Source organism: Danio rerio, chromosome 20 (genome assembly GCF_052040795.2).
Source record: "Danio rerio strain M-AB ecotype USA chromosome 20, GRCz13ab, whole genome shotgun sequence".
In the NCBI taxonomy this organism is placed as follows: domain Eukaryota; kingdom Metazoa; phylum Chordata; class Actinopteri; order Cypriniformes; family Danionidae; genus Danio; species Danio rerio.
This window is the reverse complement of record NC_141040.1, coordinates 58,440,294-58,460,000: the sequence shown is the minus strand read 5'-3', so window position 1 is coordinate 58,460,000 and position 19,707 is coordinate 58,440,294. Positions and strand designations below refer to the sequence as shown.

The 19,707-nt window shown below is 38.1% G+C and overlaps 1 protein-coding gene and 1 long non-coding RNA gene across 2 annotated transcripts in view; one reads left to right on the top strand and one right to left on the bottom strand.

The window, feature by feature from the left end:
• LOC147839513 (uncharacterized) overlaps positions 1 to 19,707 on the top strand; it is a 243,096-nt gene that overhangs the window by 78,504 nt on the left and 144,885 nt on the right. The gene's annotated exons all lie outside the window — the stretch shown is intronic.
• wdr20b (WD repeat domain 20b) lies at positions 2,601 to 18,954 on the bottom strand. The gene is made up of 4 exons (XM_087298843.1): positions 18,693 to 18,954; positions 11,368 to 11,550; positions 6,701 to 7,933; positions 2,601 to 4,800 (listed from the first exon to the last, which is right to left on the bottom strand). Exons 1-4 carry the CDS (start codon positions 18,939 to 18,941, stop codon positions 4,747 to 4,749), a joined length of 1,719 nt encoding a protein of 572 aa, XP_087154969.1. The 5' UTR covers positions 18,942 to 18,954; the 3' UTR covers positions 2,601 to 4,746.

Here is a 19,707-nt window from a genome sequence, read left to right as displayed (position 1 = left end):
TACTGGTTTGATCAGTATGTGGTGTGGCGGAGAGGAGTGGTCCTCCACGCACTGCCCGTACTGTTACAAATATCACCACTGTTGAAGACATGCTACTGAGCCAAGAAGACACACCACACACCCATCACACTGTCCGGCAGATTCCACAGGAGGCTGGCAATTAATGACTCCGATATGCAAACATTAGAGATGCACCGATCGATCAGTATCACTGATGATCTCATTTTAGGACTCTATCAGTACTCGCCAATCTGATGAACCGACCGCAGGTGTTTGTGTAGGAGTTTCCACGCAGAGGAACCAGACGTGCTAGCTGGAGAGGACTATATTGGAATGGTCTTGCATGTATTTAGGCTCTTTTACATATATGAGGACTGAAAGTTCTGTGTTTTTGACAATTCATTATTTTCTGTAAAAACTCTATCGGTTGATCACCATGACAAGAAATCGGTACTCTTTATTGGCCAATACCAAGTACCGATTCTGATGCTTCAAGCTTCATAATGCATAAACCACATCTTCCCAAGTGGAGATCTCTCCTTAGGTAAGAGAATAAGGGTGTACTCACACTATGTCCATTGAATTGAACCGGGCCAAAGTACGCTTGTCCCCCCTCCCGTCTCCCCTGACGACCTGCACTCACATTACATTCGGGCCTGGGCGCGCTTCATCGATGATCTGCTGTTCAGTGAGAAGCGCTCTCGCTCAGCACAGTGGAGACTTCTCTAGTTATATTGTTTTAGTCGTTTGGGATGCGATGACATGCAGTCAGATGTTCTGCTGAACAGATCTGCCAATTTTGGCGCTCATAAACAATCATAAAGCTCTCGTGCTGCAGGAGTTAGGAGGTTGCTGAAGGTGCAGCTGTCATGCAGTGAGGGGTTTGCGTCTTTAATAAACTACAGCAGTTTGCGTTCATTCAACGGTAAGAATGATTAATAAATCCACATCAAACAGTCCCTTAAAAGTCACGTCTTGCTTTCTGTTTCGGGCTCAGGCGCGTTTTGCACTCACACACAAGCGTACCGCGCCAAAGCCTAAGTGAACCGCGCTTCCAACCTCTTCCAACCCGGCCAGGGCCGGCCAAGTGAACCATGCCTGAGCCTAATTCAGAGCACTCACAATTCTCAAACGATCCGGGAAACAGGTCTGGGCACAGTACGGATGCCATAGTGTGAGTACGCCCTAAATGAAGGATGCTGCATATAATCCCTTAAACATGTCTCCTATTACCATTTAGTGTGGATGTGTCATGGTCAGAAGCAGCTTTACAGAAAATAATAGATCACCATGACAAGGAATCAGTACTCGGTATTGGCTGCAAAAATCCTGATCAGAGCATCCCTAGTAAACGTTGCTTTATTTCTGTGCATGCTAATTTAGTTTAGCAATTGAATCGTTCTGTCAGTATCAGAGTAATCGTCATTGTTTAACAAGGTAATGCGGTCAGGTGAGGTGGAAAACGTATACAAACCTTGTATCTATTTGCCATCTAATTACAAAATATAATCATAGTTAGAGGGTGGCACTGTGGTAACAGCACACAGTTGGTGTTTCTGTGTGGAGTTTGCATGTTCTCTCCGTGGGGGTGCTCCGGTTTCCCCCACAGTCCAAACACATGCGCTATAGGGGAATTGATGAACTAAACTAACTGTAGTGTATGAGTGTGTGTGAGAATAAGTGTGTATGGGTGCTTCCCAGTACTGGGTTGCAGCTGGAAAGGTATCCGCTGTGTAAGACATTTGCTGGAATAGTTGCCAGTTCATTCCACAGTGGTGACCCCTGATAAATAAAGCGACTAAGCAGAAGGAATGAATTAAAGTTGGAGGGGTTCTGACAGAATTAATTTGCTTGGATTTTTTGAGACACGGTGTATATACTGCATTTCTCTGCAAGCTTGCTTCTACAACACAGGTGTCAAACTCAGTTCCTGGAGGGCCGCAGCTCTGCACAGTTTAGTTCCAACCCTAATTAAACACACCTGATCAAACTAATTGAGTCCTTCAGGCTTGTTTGAAACCTACAGGTAAGTGTGTTGGAGAGGGTTGGAACTAAACTGTGCAGGGCTTCGGCCCTCCAGGAATTGAGTTTGACACCCCTGTTCTACAACATAACTAAGTGAAACATGTAAATGCAACTATTTCTTAAATCTCACAAGTCTGCAACAATTGCAAGATTTAAGCGCAGAGTTGCACGAATAAAAACAAAAGTTAAAACTGTGTGATATTAACTCAGATTCCACAATAACTGAAAGAAATTATGGGGGAAATATATAATGAATAAATGCATTTGCTTATTGTTTGATATTAACTTCCAGCCTCCAGCGTCTAGACTGCAGCTTTACACAGGAAGTTTGGCCAGAGGAGAAATGGTCATGCACAACTGAGCCTGGTTTCTATCCAGGTTTTATCCTTCACTTTCGTCAATCGGTGAAGTTTGGGTCTTGAGGAGCTGCGCATTGATAGATTTGCTCTTCAGTGTTTGGACTTTCAGCAGTGAATATTAAACCACACTGAACTGAACTCTGAAAACTGGACTGACACGCTTTCAGTTTAGTGGAACTTCTGCGTTCAGCTGCAGCGACACAATCTACATTGTAAAAGCGCTAGAGAAATAAAGATGAACTGAATCGGTGCACAATTATTGCTGAATTGCAGGTACAATGTTAATTGTATTATCCCGTGGCAGACAGAAACATCTATGCATTAATTTAAATGGTAACACTTTCATTTAATGTACAATTCAAACCACTTTTAGCTCAATGATCTACTAATCATCTGCTTATTAATAGTTAGTAAGGTAGTAGATGGGTTTAGGTATTGAGGACGTAGAATAATATAGTTAATAAGTGCTATCGAACGGTTCACATCTTAATAATAGGCAGGCAATGAGTCTGTGGTTAATAGTGTGAATTGTGACTCAAACTAAAGTGTTACCCTTTAAACTGAGGGCCAAAATTGGACATTTCAGTTATATAAAAATTCATTAATCAGCTATTTTACTCTTCTTCGAGTCATCTAAGATGTAGGTGACGTTTCTCTTCAGTTGAGCATTAGAGACGATTTTTAGCTGACTTTGTGGCGTTTGGTGATGCTTACAATGCAAGTCAATGGTCACCCGTTTTTAGATGAAATTAAACACATTATAACAAGGCCGCATCAATCCCGGAGGCTCCTGATCAAACTCTGAGCCCTTATTAAGAGAATTGATCAGCCTGTGCAAGAAAATCTACATCCATTACAATATTATAGAGATAATATGATGACAGATATACATGGATGGACAAACAGACACATACTTATACGGATGGATGGATGGATGGATGGATGGATGGATGGATGGATGGATGGATGGATGGATGGATGGATGGATGGATGGATGGATGGATGGATGGATGGATGGATGGATGGATGGATGGATGGATGGATGGATGGATGGATGGATGGATGGATGGATGGATGGATGGATGGATGGATGGATGGATGGATGGATGGATGGATGGGTAGGTGGATGGATGGATGGATTAGATAGATAGATGGATAGATGGATGGATAGATGGATAGATGGATGGGTAGATAGGTAGGTAGATAGGTAGGTAGATGGATAGATGGATGGATGGATGGATGGATGGATGGATAGATGGATAGGTAGGTAGGTAGATAGGTAGATGGATAGGTAGGTAGATAGGTCCGTGGATGGATGGATGGATGGATGGATGGATGGATGGATAGATAGGTAGGTAGATAGGTGGATGAATGGATGGATGGCTAGATGAATAGATGGATAGATAGATGGATAGATGGATAGATAGATAGATTAGATAGACAGATGGATAGATGGATAGATGGATAGATTAGAAAGATTAGATAGAAATATGGATGGATGGATAGATGGATAGATGGATGGATGGATAGATAGATAGATAGATAGATAGATAGATAGATAGATAGATAGATAGATAGATAGATAGATAGATAGATAGATAGATAGATAGATAGATAGATAGATAGATAGATAGATAGATAGATAGACAGACAGACAGACAAGATGCATATACAGAGGGATGGATATATGGACATACGGATGGAAGGCTACATGGATGGATGGACAGACGAATAGACATATGGAGGGATGGACATACGGATGGAACGCTAGACAGATAGATGGATGGACAAATAGAAATATAGATCGACAGACAGAGTGATAGATGAATATAATGGGATAGATGGATAGACAGACAGACAGACGGACAGACAAACAAATAGATAGATAGACAGACAGATACAGATGGATGGACAGACAGACTGGTAGACAGATACATGTACGGATGAATGGACAGATATATTCATGAATAGATGGATGGATAGATGGAACTGTAGGTTGTTAATGTGATTTCTCTTCATAAGGGCTCCTCAGTGTTTGATCAGGAGGGATTGATGTTGAACTGTAATTATGTGTTTAATTTCATCTGGAAAACTGGTGACCATTGACTTACATTATAATAATCTCCATGGATCCCAAACTCAGCTAAAAATCCTCTTTAAAGTTCTGCTGAATTAAAAAGAGCATCAGCAATGACTTGAAGGCGAGTAAACGAACTGTAAATTTTCGTTTTTGCGTGAACTATCCCTTTAATTGTGAAGAAAACCGAGCATTGCTGCATTTGTTTCCCTCCGGGTTGATTTAACGGTGAAATCTGCTCTGGATGTGAGTGTGAACAGTGATCTGAATGCGTCCGGTTTTTGGCTATACGACAGTCCCGCTGGGAGAGTTGGTCGGGTTCTGGGACGACAACAAACCCTGAACAGAAGAAGAAGATTATTAGCGTGTTGCTGATCTGAACACACCTCTGTTTACACGGGTAAATGACAGATTTACAGTGGATAGGCTAACATATAGAGGATGCATCAGGAGTGGTTCACATAGAATGCTTTTTTTCCATTGCAATGCTCTACATTTCTATTGTTTTCCTGCAATATTTATTGTGATATAAACACAATTACAAGCATATATAAATACAACAGAGCAAATATAAAAGTGAAATAAACAGCTCTGTTTGGTATTCAGTCACAGAAATTAATCTATCACACAAACAATAACAATCATCATTGTACAAATATTTAAAGGGCCAGGAAACCCCCTCGTTTCAGCAGGGTGTTTTCACACCTCTACTTTGGAAAAAGTCAGAAAAGTGGGCGTGTGCAGCTCTGTTTAGGGGGGAGTGTCGGAGGAAGAAAAGAGGCATGTTGTGGGAGTGTCTATTTGGGCACGCGCGAGTTTCAGAGTCAAAACACACAAACACACACACACAGGGGAGAAAGTGATTGTGTTTACATGGACATCTGTAGTTTAATTATTTGCCAAATTATTAAATGGTGGACTTTAACTGCAGTTTGGCTCTTTCATTCAGGAAATTCATTCATGTCCCTCACGACAAACGAGATATTTGATTCGAGGAGCTGCTCTAAGCGTGTATTTTTCATGCAATGTTTGATACCGCACGGCGAATGAGAGAAAAAAAACTCCGCATTTCACGGAAACTTAGATGCACACGGCAGGTAGCGTCAGAAAGCCGCGTGTGTTATTCCGGTCACAAAATGCGTGAAAATCCTACACGAGGTTAAAGTTTGGTTGTAGTGCTAACATGTTTACACTCTGTGCAATAGAACAAACTGAATAAACAAAGAGCACCGGCCGCTCACCAAATCTGTAGAGACAGGACAATCACCAGCAACTAGAGCCGCGTCTTTATTAAGAGGAGACTACAAGCGAATCCGGATCTCAGAGTTTGCAGATGAGAACAGCTCTCAGGTAAACAATAATCCTTCTTAGACACGTAAGTTATTGTTGTTGAGCGTCGCGTACACTGTTAATCCACGCGTGACTCCAGCTGCGCTCTCACAGAGAGAAAATGAAAACAAAACTTCACTGCAGCAAACTATAAAAGCAACACTTCACGCTTGTTTTGCCAACACAACGTGGCGTCTCTGTCGTCTGAACACTGTGACAGTAATGAATATTAATGAAGTTGCACAATAGAGCGCGCTGATTGGTTTGAACCAAGCTTTACTCATGCATTAATGCAGCACACTGTAAGACGTAATAAGACTCACTCTGGCACAGACGTCCAGTCTGCACGCTGGAATACACACTATTATGTCATGACCGTGACGCAGCTTCAAAAATTCGTTTCAAACCGGAAGTACGAATTTGCTTGAAATAACGCAAAAACAACCAATTTACACTTTTTAGTGAAATATAGGTGTCTTAATAGTGTTTTTAGCAGTGTGGGACACATATACGACTGTCAACAGCTCAACACATGTGTTTTAGTGTTTCGTGACCCTTTAAAGCAATTATATGTTCACCTTTTAATCTTAATAAATAATCTAATCCTGTGATGTGATAACTGTGGATGCACACACTGCGATATCCATGCTCAAACGAGAAATTGTTCAGCCCTGATGTAAATACATGACTGCTATGATCACACCACATGCTTTTTTAAATTAATTTATTTAATTATAATGTAACAATAACACATATCTATTTTTATATTACTGTTTATTTACTATGAGAATTACATAAAAAATACATTGATTTTAATTGCTGATAAATCAGCATTGTTAACTATTGTGAACGAGGCATGAGGTGCTCTTAATTACTTTTCGCCACAACAGTAATGACAGAATAAACTCACCAGTTTTCCAGGTCTCGCCCACGTGCAGACGAATCCCTCCTGACAGGCTGTGACCAGACAGTCCTCCAGGAAGATCAGCACTGTGAGCCGCTCATGAGAGATTTTCTTGCAGACCAGCGGCTCCAGTAGCGGGATCTCCTCCATGCGTGGACACTGCATGGTTCCCAGCGTCTTACATCCATCCGATTTACCACCTCGTGAGCTGATGAGCTGATTTAGCTTGTCGCTGCTCTTGTTGCTAATGTAGCTTATGCTATGATTGCGCTTATGCTCCTTCTCCTTTCTCGCTTCATGCAGAGCTAGCGTTGCGAATTTACTCACCCCAGTCGCGATTAAAGCGCTATCTACAATACTCTGTGGCTTATGCGTGTTCGGACTGTTTCCAGATGACTGCGGTAAACTATTCGAGCGCGGTAATGGAGAATTTGCACTATTATTTCCATTAGCACCGAGCGTCGTCGTTTCCGCATTCGTGACGTTAGTTTGAGTTCTAGTTCTCGTTAGAGGAAACAGAATATCTTCCGTTAAATCCCACAAACACATTTGTGTGTCTTGACCAACCGAACCAAAACGATAAGTCACGCTCCGGCCATCTGTAGAGTTTCGTTTCGATATTCTAGACTGCGCGCTATTTGCGCGTTCACGATTTCCATTGAACTGCATCTGAAAATCTTCATCGCTTCCGCTGAACTCCGCATCGCAGTCCTGAACGCTAGTGATGCAGTGGTCAAACGCCACTACGCTAACCCACGATTTATGTCCACGTCCGCGAGCAATGACGCGAGAGTCCGAAAACGACCAAACTGTCACTAGATCGTCTTCGCCGCCGGTTACGATGTATCGTCCATCAGGGCTCCAGCACACACACAACAGCCCGCCGAAGTAGCTTTTCATTGTGCCATGAAGTTCAGCGGAATCAAAGCAGAAGACGCGAAGGAATCCATCCTGTCCAGCGCATGCTAGAAACTTTCCATCGGGTGAAAATGCGAATTCGTTGACCGCGCCCTCGCCGACCGTCCAGCGCAGCAGGGGATTGCGAGCGGATTTGCTCTTGCCGGTGTGGACGGCGTAGCTCTCGCCCTGCTTCAGGAGCTGGTAATGCGGTGAAGTGGTTCCACAGGTGTGCTCCACGTTGTACAGGTATAAACATCCGCTGCTGTGCGACACCAGAAACAGATTCTCCGATCCCGGGATCCACTTCAGACACGTCACCGCAGACTTGTCTATAAGTCTCTGATTAAACACACACAAACAAACGAGAGTCACTAAACAAGCTAAATACACAAACGTTTAAATATTAAATCACTTTTTTTTTAATTTAAAATTTAATGTAAAAAGTCTGAAACTGAATGCTTAATTTTTTTATTTGTTGCACATTTTATTACAATGAAGTGGGAAAGTAAAAGGTGAAAAAGGAAATTAAAAATGAATGCTGGTTTATAAGAAAAATAACGAGATTATAAAATATGGAGTGTTTGTTACATTAAAATGAAAATTACAAAAGATGCGAAAAAATTTTTAATGGATGTTGTTTTACAACAAATAATAATAATATGTTTGAAAATATAGAACAATAAAGATTATAGCATGCTTAAAATAACCTTAAATCTAATTAATTTATCAATTAATTAAATTAATCATTTAATTTATTATTTATTACAAATGTTATTACATAAAACAGACAAAATGTCAAACTATAATTTCATTAATAATTTTTATAAGATTTCTTTAATAACAGACAATATCATTTTATGCATTCAACACAAAATTTTAGCCCATTTATTTTCAGATCACTGATTGTTAACAAGTTAAAATAGTAATCAAATAGATTTAATTCTTATACTTTTCACAATTAATATATATTAAAAATGTATTTAAAAAGTTTTTTTTTTAAATACAATACATTTTGGCAAGTTTAGCTTAAGACCCAAAATATTTTTTATCCTCTGGTTTAGTCACAGACTGCAAGACAAGGGTAAATACTGTTTTTTACATAATATTTATTTTCATTCAATTATTCATTTTCTTGTCGGCTTAGTCCCTTTAATAATCCGGGGTCGCCACAGCGGAATGAACCGCCAACTTATCCAGCACGTTTTTATGCAGCAGATGCCCTTCCAGCCGCAACTAATTTTTGGGAAACATCCACACACACACACACACACACACACACTCATACACTACAGACAATTTAGCCTACCCAATTCACCTTTACCGCATGTCTTTGGACTGTGGGGGAAACAGGAGCACCCGGAGGAAACCCACGCAAACGCAGGGAGAACATGCAAACTCCACACAGAAATGCCGAGGCTCGAACCAGCGACCTTCTTGCTGTGAGGCGACAGCACTACCTACTGCGCCACTGCGTCGCATAATATCTTTATTATTAACATCAAATAGATTCACATTTCTTATTTAATGCATAATGTAATTCATGTACTTTAGGAAAATACTAAATTAAATTAAGCATCTTCACCAACACAAAAACAAAACAATCTAATTTGTTTTTTATGTCATTTCTTTAGTCAAATTCCCAAACATTACACCTACACTGCAAATGTAACACTGGCAGATTTTGTTTTAGAAACCATGACATCTAAAGTTACAAATAAAGACACTTCTTACTAGTGATCATGTGCTGAATGTTAATCCACCATCTACACTTTTCCAAGAGTGGATAAAAGACTCCATTGGCTTCAAGTCCGCTATGAAAAGTCTGTGGGATGGAGTTTTCAGGTAACTGTTTGCCACATCTAGCACGAGAGCTTCTGTTTAATCCTTCATATAATCGCCAGATGCTGTCCGCCGTGTAAGGGGCAAAATTAACTTTAAAATTAAATTTAACACCACGTACACCACCGCAAACAGGCTTGCACTGAGTAAACTAATATCGCCACTCATAAAAAAAAAACGGTATTGCTGTTAACATGACGTATGCATATAATAAGGTACAGTATGTGTCAAAAGCATCAGTGCAATATCAGACAGCACCCGTGAGAACGGCACAGTTATACCGTTAACAGATTCAGCAGTGCATGCAGGGCCGGTGAGCGCTCCGTGTATGCTTTAGTCACTCAGTTATGTTATAAAAATCTATTTTCTTGTGATAACGGGATTTCGTCGAGACATATTTTCCTCACGCTTGCATATATATATATATATATATATATATATATATATATATATATATATATATATATATATATATATATATATATATATACATATATACACACACAGGGCTCGAAATTAACCTTTTTGCTTGGTAGCACCGCTGCTCCTAACTTTAAAAATGTAAGCGCATCAGCCAAAATTTAGGCGCACCCACCAATTATGAGCACCGTTACTACAAGTTTTATAACAACAGATTTATTGCATTTAAAATCAACACTAATCAAACTAACAAGCAAAAAAAAAAAACATATAACGTTATATGCAAGCGTGAGGAAAATATGTCTCAACAAAATCCTGTTATCACAAGAAAATAGATTTTTATAACAGAACTGAGTGACCAAAGCATACAGGGAGCGCTCACCGACCCTGCACACACTGCTTGAATTAACGTGTTAACGGTATAACTAGTAAGATGTGTCATTATTTGTAACTGTAGATGTCATGGTTTCTAAAACAAAATCTGTCAAGTTATGTTATGTTATCTTCATTCTCATCTTCAGCGCTTTACAATTTTTGGCGGTAGTAGCTCTCTGTCATCCGAAGCCAGAAGGCACTGAGTGATTGACAGCTGAAATTAACCAATCATTCGCGTTCAGTGCTAGAGCATTGGTGGGCTAATAAGAAGAGCGCGAAGGCGGGGCAAGCATTACGGACTTGGATTTGTTTACTGCAGCAAGTTGACATGACAACTGTTTTAAACCATTCCCGAGCGCTGCGTTTCGCGTTTCAAGTGCAGACAAAAAGCTTAGAGATGCATTCTGCGTGAATGTCTCCTGAATCCGCTCATGTGGTGAACATTTTGCAGTAAAAACTGGTCGCACACTACAATTTTAAACACTCGCAGAAATGCTCCCAAATATATTTCAAGGTCGCATAGATAAAATTTCGAGCCCTGATATATATATATATATAGTATATTGTAGTAACTTATGCTTATAATTGGTGGATGCGACTACATTTTGGCTGATGAGCCTACATTTTTAAAGTTAGGAGCACCGGTGCTACCAAGCAAAAAGGTTAATTTTGAGCCCTGTAATGCAAATGCATTTCTTACTTAGTTTTTGTCTTCTTTCTAGTCCAAATATCAAAAAACCTTTAAAATCAAGAAGCATTTTTAGACAAGGATAAAAATAATCTTGTTTTAAGAAATAATGAGTCAAAAAAAAGTCCTTAAAACAAGCAAACAATCTGAAAATGGAGTTCGCAAAATAATCTTGTTTTTCATTCTGACATTATATTATTTCTCTTACTCCATTGGCAGATTATTTTGCTTGTTTAAAGGAAAACTCACTTCAGTTTGCAATACTATTTCTGAAAAAATAAAAAACACTATTTTTTTACGCATCTAAGAAATGCTTTTTTATTTAAGAATGTTAAGATATTTGGACTAGAAACTAAGTAAGAAACGCATTTGATGCAGTGTAGTCCAGATAGCTGATTTCTCAGCTGAATGAAATAATGCAGGTGCAATGATAAACACACGCAGCACTCACGTCTTCATTAAAGAGCTTGCTGGTCTCCTTCTTGATGGGGTCGATGAGCTGCACTTGTCCTGCAGAAAAGCCCACTAGCAGCGAGACGCTCTCCGCCGTGGCCGTCAGCGCATTGGAGTCGTGACATGTGGGAAGAGTTCCTTTATAAATACGCTTGTCTATGGGTTTGCTCAAGTCCGCCGCCTGAACAAAGGAAAAATAAATAATAATGCATCAATCCATTTAAAATCACCAGGCTGAGCAGTAAATGCACATACAGTTGAAGTCAGAATTATTAGCCACCCTGTACATTTATTCCCCCAATTTCTGTTTAACAAAGAGAGGATTTCTTCAACACATTTCTAATCATAATAGTGTTAATAACTCATCTCTAATAACTGATTTCTTTTATCTTTGCCATGATAACAGTAAATAATATTAGACTAGATATTCTTCAAGACACTAGTGTTCAGCTTAAAGTGACATGTAAAGGCTTCACTAGGGTAATTAGGGTAAAGTTAGGGTAATTAGGCAAGTCATTGTATAACAGTGGTTTGTTCTGGAGACAATCCAACACTAATATTGCTGAAGGGGTGAATAATATTGACCTTAAAATGGCTTAAATTGAAAAACTGCTTTAATTCTAGCCAAAATAAAACATTTTTTTTCTCCAGAAGAACAAATATTAGAGGAAATACTGTGAGAAATTCCTGAATCTGTTCAACATCATTTGGGAAAATTTTGCAAAAGAAACGAAATTCACAAGAGAGCGAATAACTTTGACTTCAGCTGTATATAGTATGTATAAAAATGACTGATTCCAGAACTGTGTGTACATTTTTAGTGCACATTACATTAACATTCTTTGAACTACTGAAATGATAAACAAATGTAAATTTGCAGTAAACTGAATCCACTATTAGTGTAAAATAAAGCTTAAATGTGACTACAAACGTAAAAAAAACAACTTTTCCTCAATTTAATACTTTACTCATAACCCTAATAACATCTGGACTCAAAAATGTAAACATAAAACGTCAACACATTGTACTTTATCATTAAATAAACAGAAATCTAAACCAAAACAACAACAACGGCAACACAAACCGTTCACACTGAATTACACAATAATGCACCAGGTCTCAAACCGCAGTCATACCTCAACATTACACTGTTTCACACTGAATTAATATGTAACTTAAGTATAAACAGTTCACATCAAAGCAAAATCAGAACACTGCAGAAAAAAAGTGTTTTATACAGTATTAAACTGAAGTAAAGCTAAAGTCAGACCCGCAGCAGCTGATTAAGGTACAGTTGGTTTTATATTCACACGTTCAGACTTTCTCCTTAATAATATAACTTAAAGTATTATTTGCTAATTATAAATAGTGAAATCATATTAGCAATTAATGGCTATCAAAGCACAACTTTGTTTACAGTGAATTAATTAGTGCTGATGTTGTTTTAAAGTCAAACATGCGGTTTCAGACCCAATATTCAAAAAAGAGTGGTAGACAACATGGGGAGCATGTCACTGTTAAAAAATAGTGAATGTGTGAATAATATACAACCAACAAAAACGCAACAGGTCTCCAACCGCATTCATAACTCAACATTACAGCCTCACACTAAATCTACATGAAACTTAAGTGTAAACAGCTCACATCAAACCGAAGTCAGAATACAGCTCAAAAAAGGGATTTAATACAGAATTAAACTCAAGTAAAGCTAAAGTCAGAGCCACAACAGCTGATTGAGGTGTTACAGGGTTATTTTTAATATTCAGCATGAAATCAAAACTAAAACAACAAAAATGGCAATAACCCTTTCACACTGAACCACACAATAATCAGTGTGTCGTGATCCTTAAAAACTGTTTACACTGAATCACACAATAATGCAACAGGTGTCAAACCCCATTCATAACTCAACATTACACTGTTTCACACTTAAACCCCATGAAGCTTCAGCGCCTGACCAAAGTCAAAATACTGTTCAAAAAAGTGGTGTTATACAATATTAAATTGAAGTTAAGCTAAAGTCAGCGCCACAACGGCTGACAGAGGAAAAATTGGTTTTATATCCGCACATTCGTTGATTGGCAACTTGTGTCAAGCTCCAAATATTGCATTTACGGGGTTATTTTAATATTCAGTATGAGATCAAAGCTAAAACAACAAAAATGGCAACAACCCTTTCACACTGAACCACACAATAACACAACAGGTCTCAAACCGCATTCATAACTCAACATTTCACACTGAATTTACATGCAACTTAAGTGTAAACAGCTCACATCAAACCAAAAGTCAGAATACTGCGCAAAAAGTGTGTTATATACAGTATTAAACTCAAGTAAAGGTAAAGTCAGAGCCGCAGCAGCTATTTTACGCTAATTCTGATAACATTTGAACACTGAATGTAAACATAAAGGTCAACATAATGTGCTTTATTATTAAAACAACAAAAATCTAAACCAAAACAACGACTGCAAACTGTTTCACTGAACCACACAATAACGCAACAAATCTCAAACTGCATTCATAACTCAAAAATACACTATTATATATATATATATATATATATATATATATATATATATATATATATATATATATATATATATATTAGGGATGTAACGGTATCAGAATTTCACGGTACGGTAATACCTCGGTATGAATGTCACGGTACGGTATTTATTGAATCATTTACAGGAAAAACAAAACTTATGAAAATACTCCAAAAAAGTGCCAAAAGTGTCAATGACATACAAATTAGCCATCTATCTGTTAGCTTTGAAACAGGAACTTCAATTTTAATAACAAAAAATTATTAAACCATGTAAAAAAATAAAGTTTCAATTTAGTATTGTTGAAAACTCATCACATTCAACATTTAATCACTCACTTAGATAGAGATGGGTTTAAAGGAAAATTATCATATAAATATAATCTGGTAAAAGCTGGTATCTCTGGGTATTTACAATGTCCCCTGCAACAGAAAAAAAACCCTCTCATTTGGGACTGAGGTTTCTGGGACAAGAGAGATATGACTTGGCCCATGTTGACAGCAGTGGGTGACGTTGTGCATTGTCTTTCCACCACTTGAGAGGACAAACCATGAGTGAGATAGAGATCTCTTTGCGGTACAAGTCAATGTCTGCATCAATCTGAACAGTGTGCTGTGTTTCTGCAGTCCCCATGACTGTTATTAGTCGTATTCCCCAACTTGCAGGCACGTGCACACATAGGGCTCAACCTGTGCAGTGCACATGCCCTTTTTAGTCTTGGATAGAAAATGCCCTTCCAAAACGATCAAAAGTGCCCCCGCAACGCGACACAACCTCCGTCCAGTCCAGCCCTTCAGTAGGCGCACGACAACACCTCTACTGAGTATGCGCGCTCAACCCCCCCTCGGCGCTTTACAATACCCGCGCCACAACACAGCTGATCAGAACGCGCGCGACAGCACCGCTATTCAGCACGCGCGCGGCGACAACACCCGCTTTAGGTTCGATCATTTCCATCTTTTTTTCATCTCCGCTACTAGCAGCACACTCCATTTCCGCATTACTGGATCTGTAGCGACAACAGACCGCAAAGGATTATGGCCACGCCGGGGCTGATGGGAAATGAAGTTTCAGCTACCTCCCGTTCGCTTCATTCGCCTGAGCAAATTTTCTCAGAAGACCTATAGTTTTACCGAGTCATGCGACTTCGGTAATATCGAAAAAATTTAATATTGCGGTATGACGGTATTTACAATACCGTTGCATCCCTAATATATATATATATATATATATATATATATATATATGCTGTATTTACAGCATTATTTTTAATATTCGGTATGAAATCAAAACAACAAAAATGGCAACAAACTGTTTACACTGAACCACACAGTGACACAGCAGGGGCCTGTTTCAGTAAGGAGGTTCAAACAACTCGGAGTTTAAACTTGAACTTGAGTTGATTTACCGAGAGATTAAAAACTCTGAGTTTTCGGTTTCAGAATAGCTGATCTGAGTTGAGTCAATCAACTTTGAGTAGAGCAACTCAGAGTTAAGCGCGCACACCGTGACTATAAAAAGGCATTATCAATGGAGCGCAGATATTACGAGGGACCATGGCAACATCTTAAAAAAAGAGATCACCATTTCTTTCTCCGGCTGAATTTGATTTGCTAATGCAAAGTTATAGCAAATATGAGCGTATATATTTAAAAAGAAGCAGCCATCAGTGAAACAGAGACAGCGTGAGAAAACAGCTGCTCAAGTTAATGCATAATTTTTTATTTAAAGTATTTAAATATTTATATTTATAATAAAATAAGTAATATAATGTGTGACGTTTATAAAATGTTTCTAAACTTTTATACACGTTTATCAGTTTTAATAGATTTAACTGTGCACTTGTGTGTCTGCCTTTTTATTGATCAAGTGATAGAGGTTGATATAACATTTAGAAGGTAAGCAGTGCTAAAAATACTTTTTTAAAAATAAAAATCCCGTTAATCTAGTAACAGTACATGTCAAAGGTTAAGCTAATTATTTATGAAAAAAGGAAAAGCCATTCTCTTTCGCGACTTTGATCTTTGGGTGACAAAAATGTAGGCAATATCTGTTTCCATCAAAATATATTATATAGATTTGTGCAAAACTGGAATAATGCCTAGAAGATGTGAATAAAGCAGCGTTTTCATCCAACAAGTCAAAGAGAACAAAATCGTCACTTCCTGATTAACTTGCGCTAAATATCAACGGTAAAAACAAAATTTACTGTGGTAGAAAAAGCTGTGACAATTATTTTTTATTTAATAAATGTACTTGCGCCTCAGAAGACAATGCTGACACACAATGAACAGGTGGGGGAGTTTGAAGCCATTAGACGCGGTGATCTTGACACGCTCCAGACGCTCGGAGGTAATTACTAATATACACTAATACTGAAACAGTTAAGGCATTTTAGAATGACCAAAAAAACATTTAAGATGTCCTTTCCTCAGTCTGCTGGTTTGTCCATTCACACACATTTTCATCCTCATCTCTAAAAAACCTTTTTTTAATGCACATACTGTAATTTGTTAAGTGTTTTCTTCATAGTTTATGCACATCTTTTCTTATCAAATAAAAGTTTAAAATACTCAGTTATGCACATGTTTTATTATACGTTTTTTTCAAAAGTTATGTGAATCACAACGTTTCCATCAATCGTTTTTATGCACATCTCCAAAATGAGCTCTAAAATAGGTGTGTGGAGACGTGAGGCTAAGGCGAGAAACACCGCTTCATCTTTAAAAAAGGGGAGGAGACCGACAGAAACTCAGAGTTTGGAGAATAAAACCTGCTCCGGACCAGGTTAGATTCACAGAGTAAGTTACCACGGTAACTGACTCTGAGTTAAAGTTACCTTTCTTTCAGAAACAGGCTTGACTTACCCTGCTTTGTCGAGTTTAACAAACCTGCCATTTTGAAACGGAAAATCCAGAGTTTCTCTCATTTCAGGGTTAAAATACTCTGAGTTTTCACTTGACCTCCTTTCTGAAACAGGCCCCAGGGGTCCGTTCTTCGTACCTTGCTTAAATGATCTAAGATGATTTGGCAGATCCTGGATCTTTTAATCTTGATATCTGATCTCTCGCTAATTTGGTTCTTCAAACAAGTTTGCGAATCAGATTAGAATGTCTGGATGAACTGATCTGAGATCGCTGCGTGTGTTGTGAAGGACAGATCTATCGATCCTCGAAATCATGATCAGCAATGCAGCGATTGGCTGACGTCACAGCAGCGTAATGACATCATCTGATTAATATTCAATTATCCATGTGAGCAAAATTACATCAAATTAGCATTAAACGGCTTGTTAAATATGACACGCAATAACCTTCCACATTTGTTGTGCAGGCTTTACACTTTCATGTGTCAAGAGTATTCATCATGTATTTCAGTGCAAATCAGTGTATTTAGTACTACATTTAGAGAAGATTTTCTTTATCGTAGTAGCCGTTTTTTAATCGGTGTAAAGAATAACTGGTTGTTTACAAAAGCATTTTCATATTGGTAGGCGTCTGCAACTTTTATGAAGCATCAATCACTGACATATTAACTATCAAAACATGTTAATGATTGCATAAACGTATTATTGCTTTTAAAAAAAGTCACATATTGTGCATTTCTATTATACACAATTTGTACTAAAGCGATCTAAAAAGTTCATTTCAATAAGTTTTCTCTTTGCACCACCAGGTGACAGTCTTTGTACTTTCATTTCAAGGGTGCAGATTGCATACGCTTTATTAATATGTATAACTTTATTTATTTTATGACTATAATTTTATATATATATAGGTAAAAAATATGTACCATTTTCCCAAGTGTATATAACTTTTACTGTAAGAAAATATCAGAATTGGGAACATACTTTCTGTATTATCTTTGCTTGAACTAAGCCGATCTAATCCTGTTTATATGAATTGAACCTGCTCCCGATCAGGTTTGACCTAGCAGAACTGTTGCTATGACAACAACTCTCAGATCAGCTTTGAAGAACGAAACGATCCTGGATCATGTCAAATCGTCAACATCCAAATCCAGCTAATTGAGTAATCCTCATACGAAGAACGGACCCCTGGTCTCAGTGTAAACAGCTCACACCAAACCAAAGTCAGAATTCTGCTCAAAAAGTGTGTTTTATACAGTATTAAACTCAAGTAAAGGTAAACTCAGAGCTGCAGTAGCTACTTTAAGCTAATTCTGATAACATCTGAACTCTAAACATAAAAGTCAACATAATGTATTTCATCAATAAAATAAATAAATAAATCAAAACAACGACTGCAAACTGTTTACGCTGAATTATTCAATAATGCAACAAGTCTCAAACCACATTCATATCTCAACATTACACTGTTTTACGCTAAATTTACTTGAAACTTAAGTGTAAACAGCTCACATTAAACCAAAGCCTGAATACTGCTCAAACCCTGTGTTTTATACAGAATTAAACTCAAGCAAAGGTAAACTCAGAGCTGCAGCAGCTACTTTACACACCTAGACTCTAAATGTAAACATAAAGGTCAACACATTGTACTTTATCATTAAAACAACAATAAATCAAAACCAAAACAACAGCAATGTCAGCAAACTGTTCACACTGAACCACACAATAACACAACAGGTCTCAAACCGCATTCATAACTCAACATTACACTGAATTTACATGTAACTTCAGTATAAACAGCTCACACCAAACCAAAGTCAGAATACTGCTCAAAAAGTGTGTTTTATACAGTATTATACTAAAATAAAGCTAAAGTCAGAGCTGCAGTAGCTGTCATGTGTTTACCTTCTTGACGCCTTTATAAATGTAAAAGTAAAGCTCTCGGCCCACATTGAAACAGATTCTCTCGCCGTTCCCGGACTGGTCGTTTACGTTCACAAACGACACTTTAACCGGGTTTGAGCCCTGCGAGTTGAAAGGCACCCGGTTCGGACGGCTATATTCGGAGTTCGGCAGGAGTTTATAAACGCCCTCGCGGGTGCTGAATTGAGTTTTAATCTCGTTCGCCTCCTTCCCTCCTCCCTCCGCCGCCATCTTGGATATTAGTATTCATTCCGCTGCTGGGTGCACGAGCATGCGCGCGCGCCTCCTCCTCAGCGCGCGCTCACGCAGGTACGTCGAGAACACGTTATATTCTCATTTACACATTAGAAATATATGACGACATTTGAATACTTCACCCGCCACAAAATAATAATAGCAATATTAACAACAACAATAATAAAAAAGGTCATAGCGACTTTCTTTTATTTCCGATTTCTGGCTTTAAATCACACAATTGCGACTTTATTTTAAGATTTCTGGCTTTAAATCACACAATTGCAACTTTATTTCTCTGATTTCTGGCTTTAAATCACACAATTGCGACTTTATTTCAAGATTGCTGGCTTTAAATCACACAATTGCGACTTTATTTCAAGATTTTTGGCTTTAAATCACACAATTGCGACTTTATTTCAGGATTTCTGGCTTTAAATCATACAATTGCGACTTTATTTCAAGATTTCTGGCTTTAAATCACACAATTGCGACTTTATTTCAAGATTTTTGGCTTTAAATCACACAATTGCGACTTTATTTCAAGATTTTTGGCTTTAAATCACACAATTACGACTTTATTTCAAGATTTTTGGCTTTAAATCACACAATTGCGACTTTATTTCTCTGATTTCTGGCTTTAAATCACACAATTGCGACTTTATTTCAAGATTTCTGGCTTTAAATCACACAATTGCGACTTTATTTCTCTGATTTCTGGCTTTAAATCACACAATTGCGACTTTATTTCAAGATTTCTGGC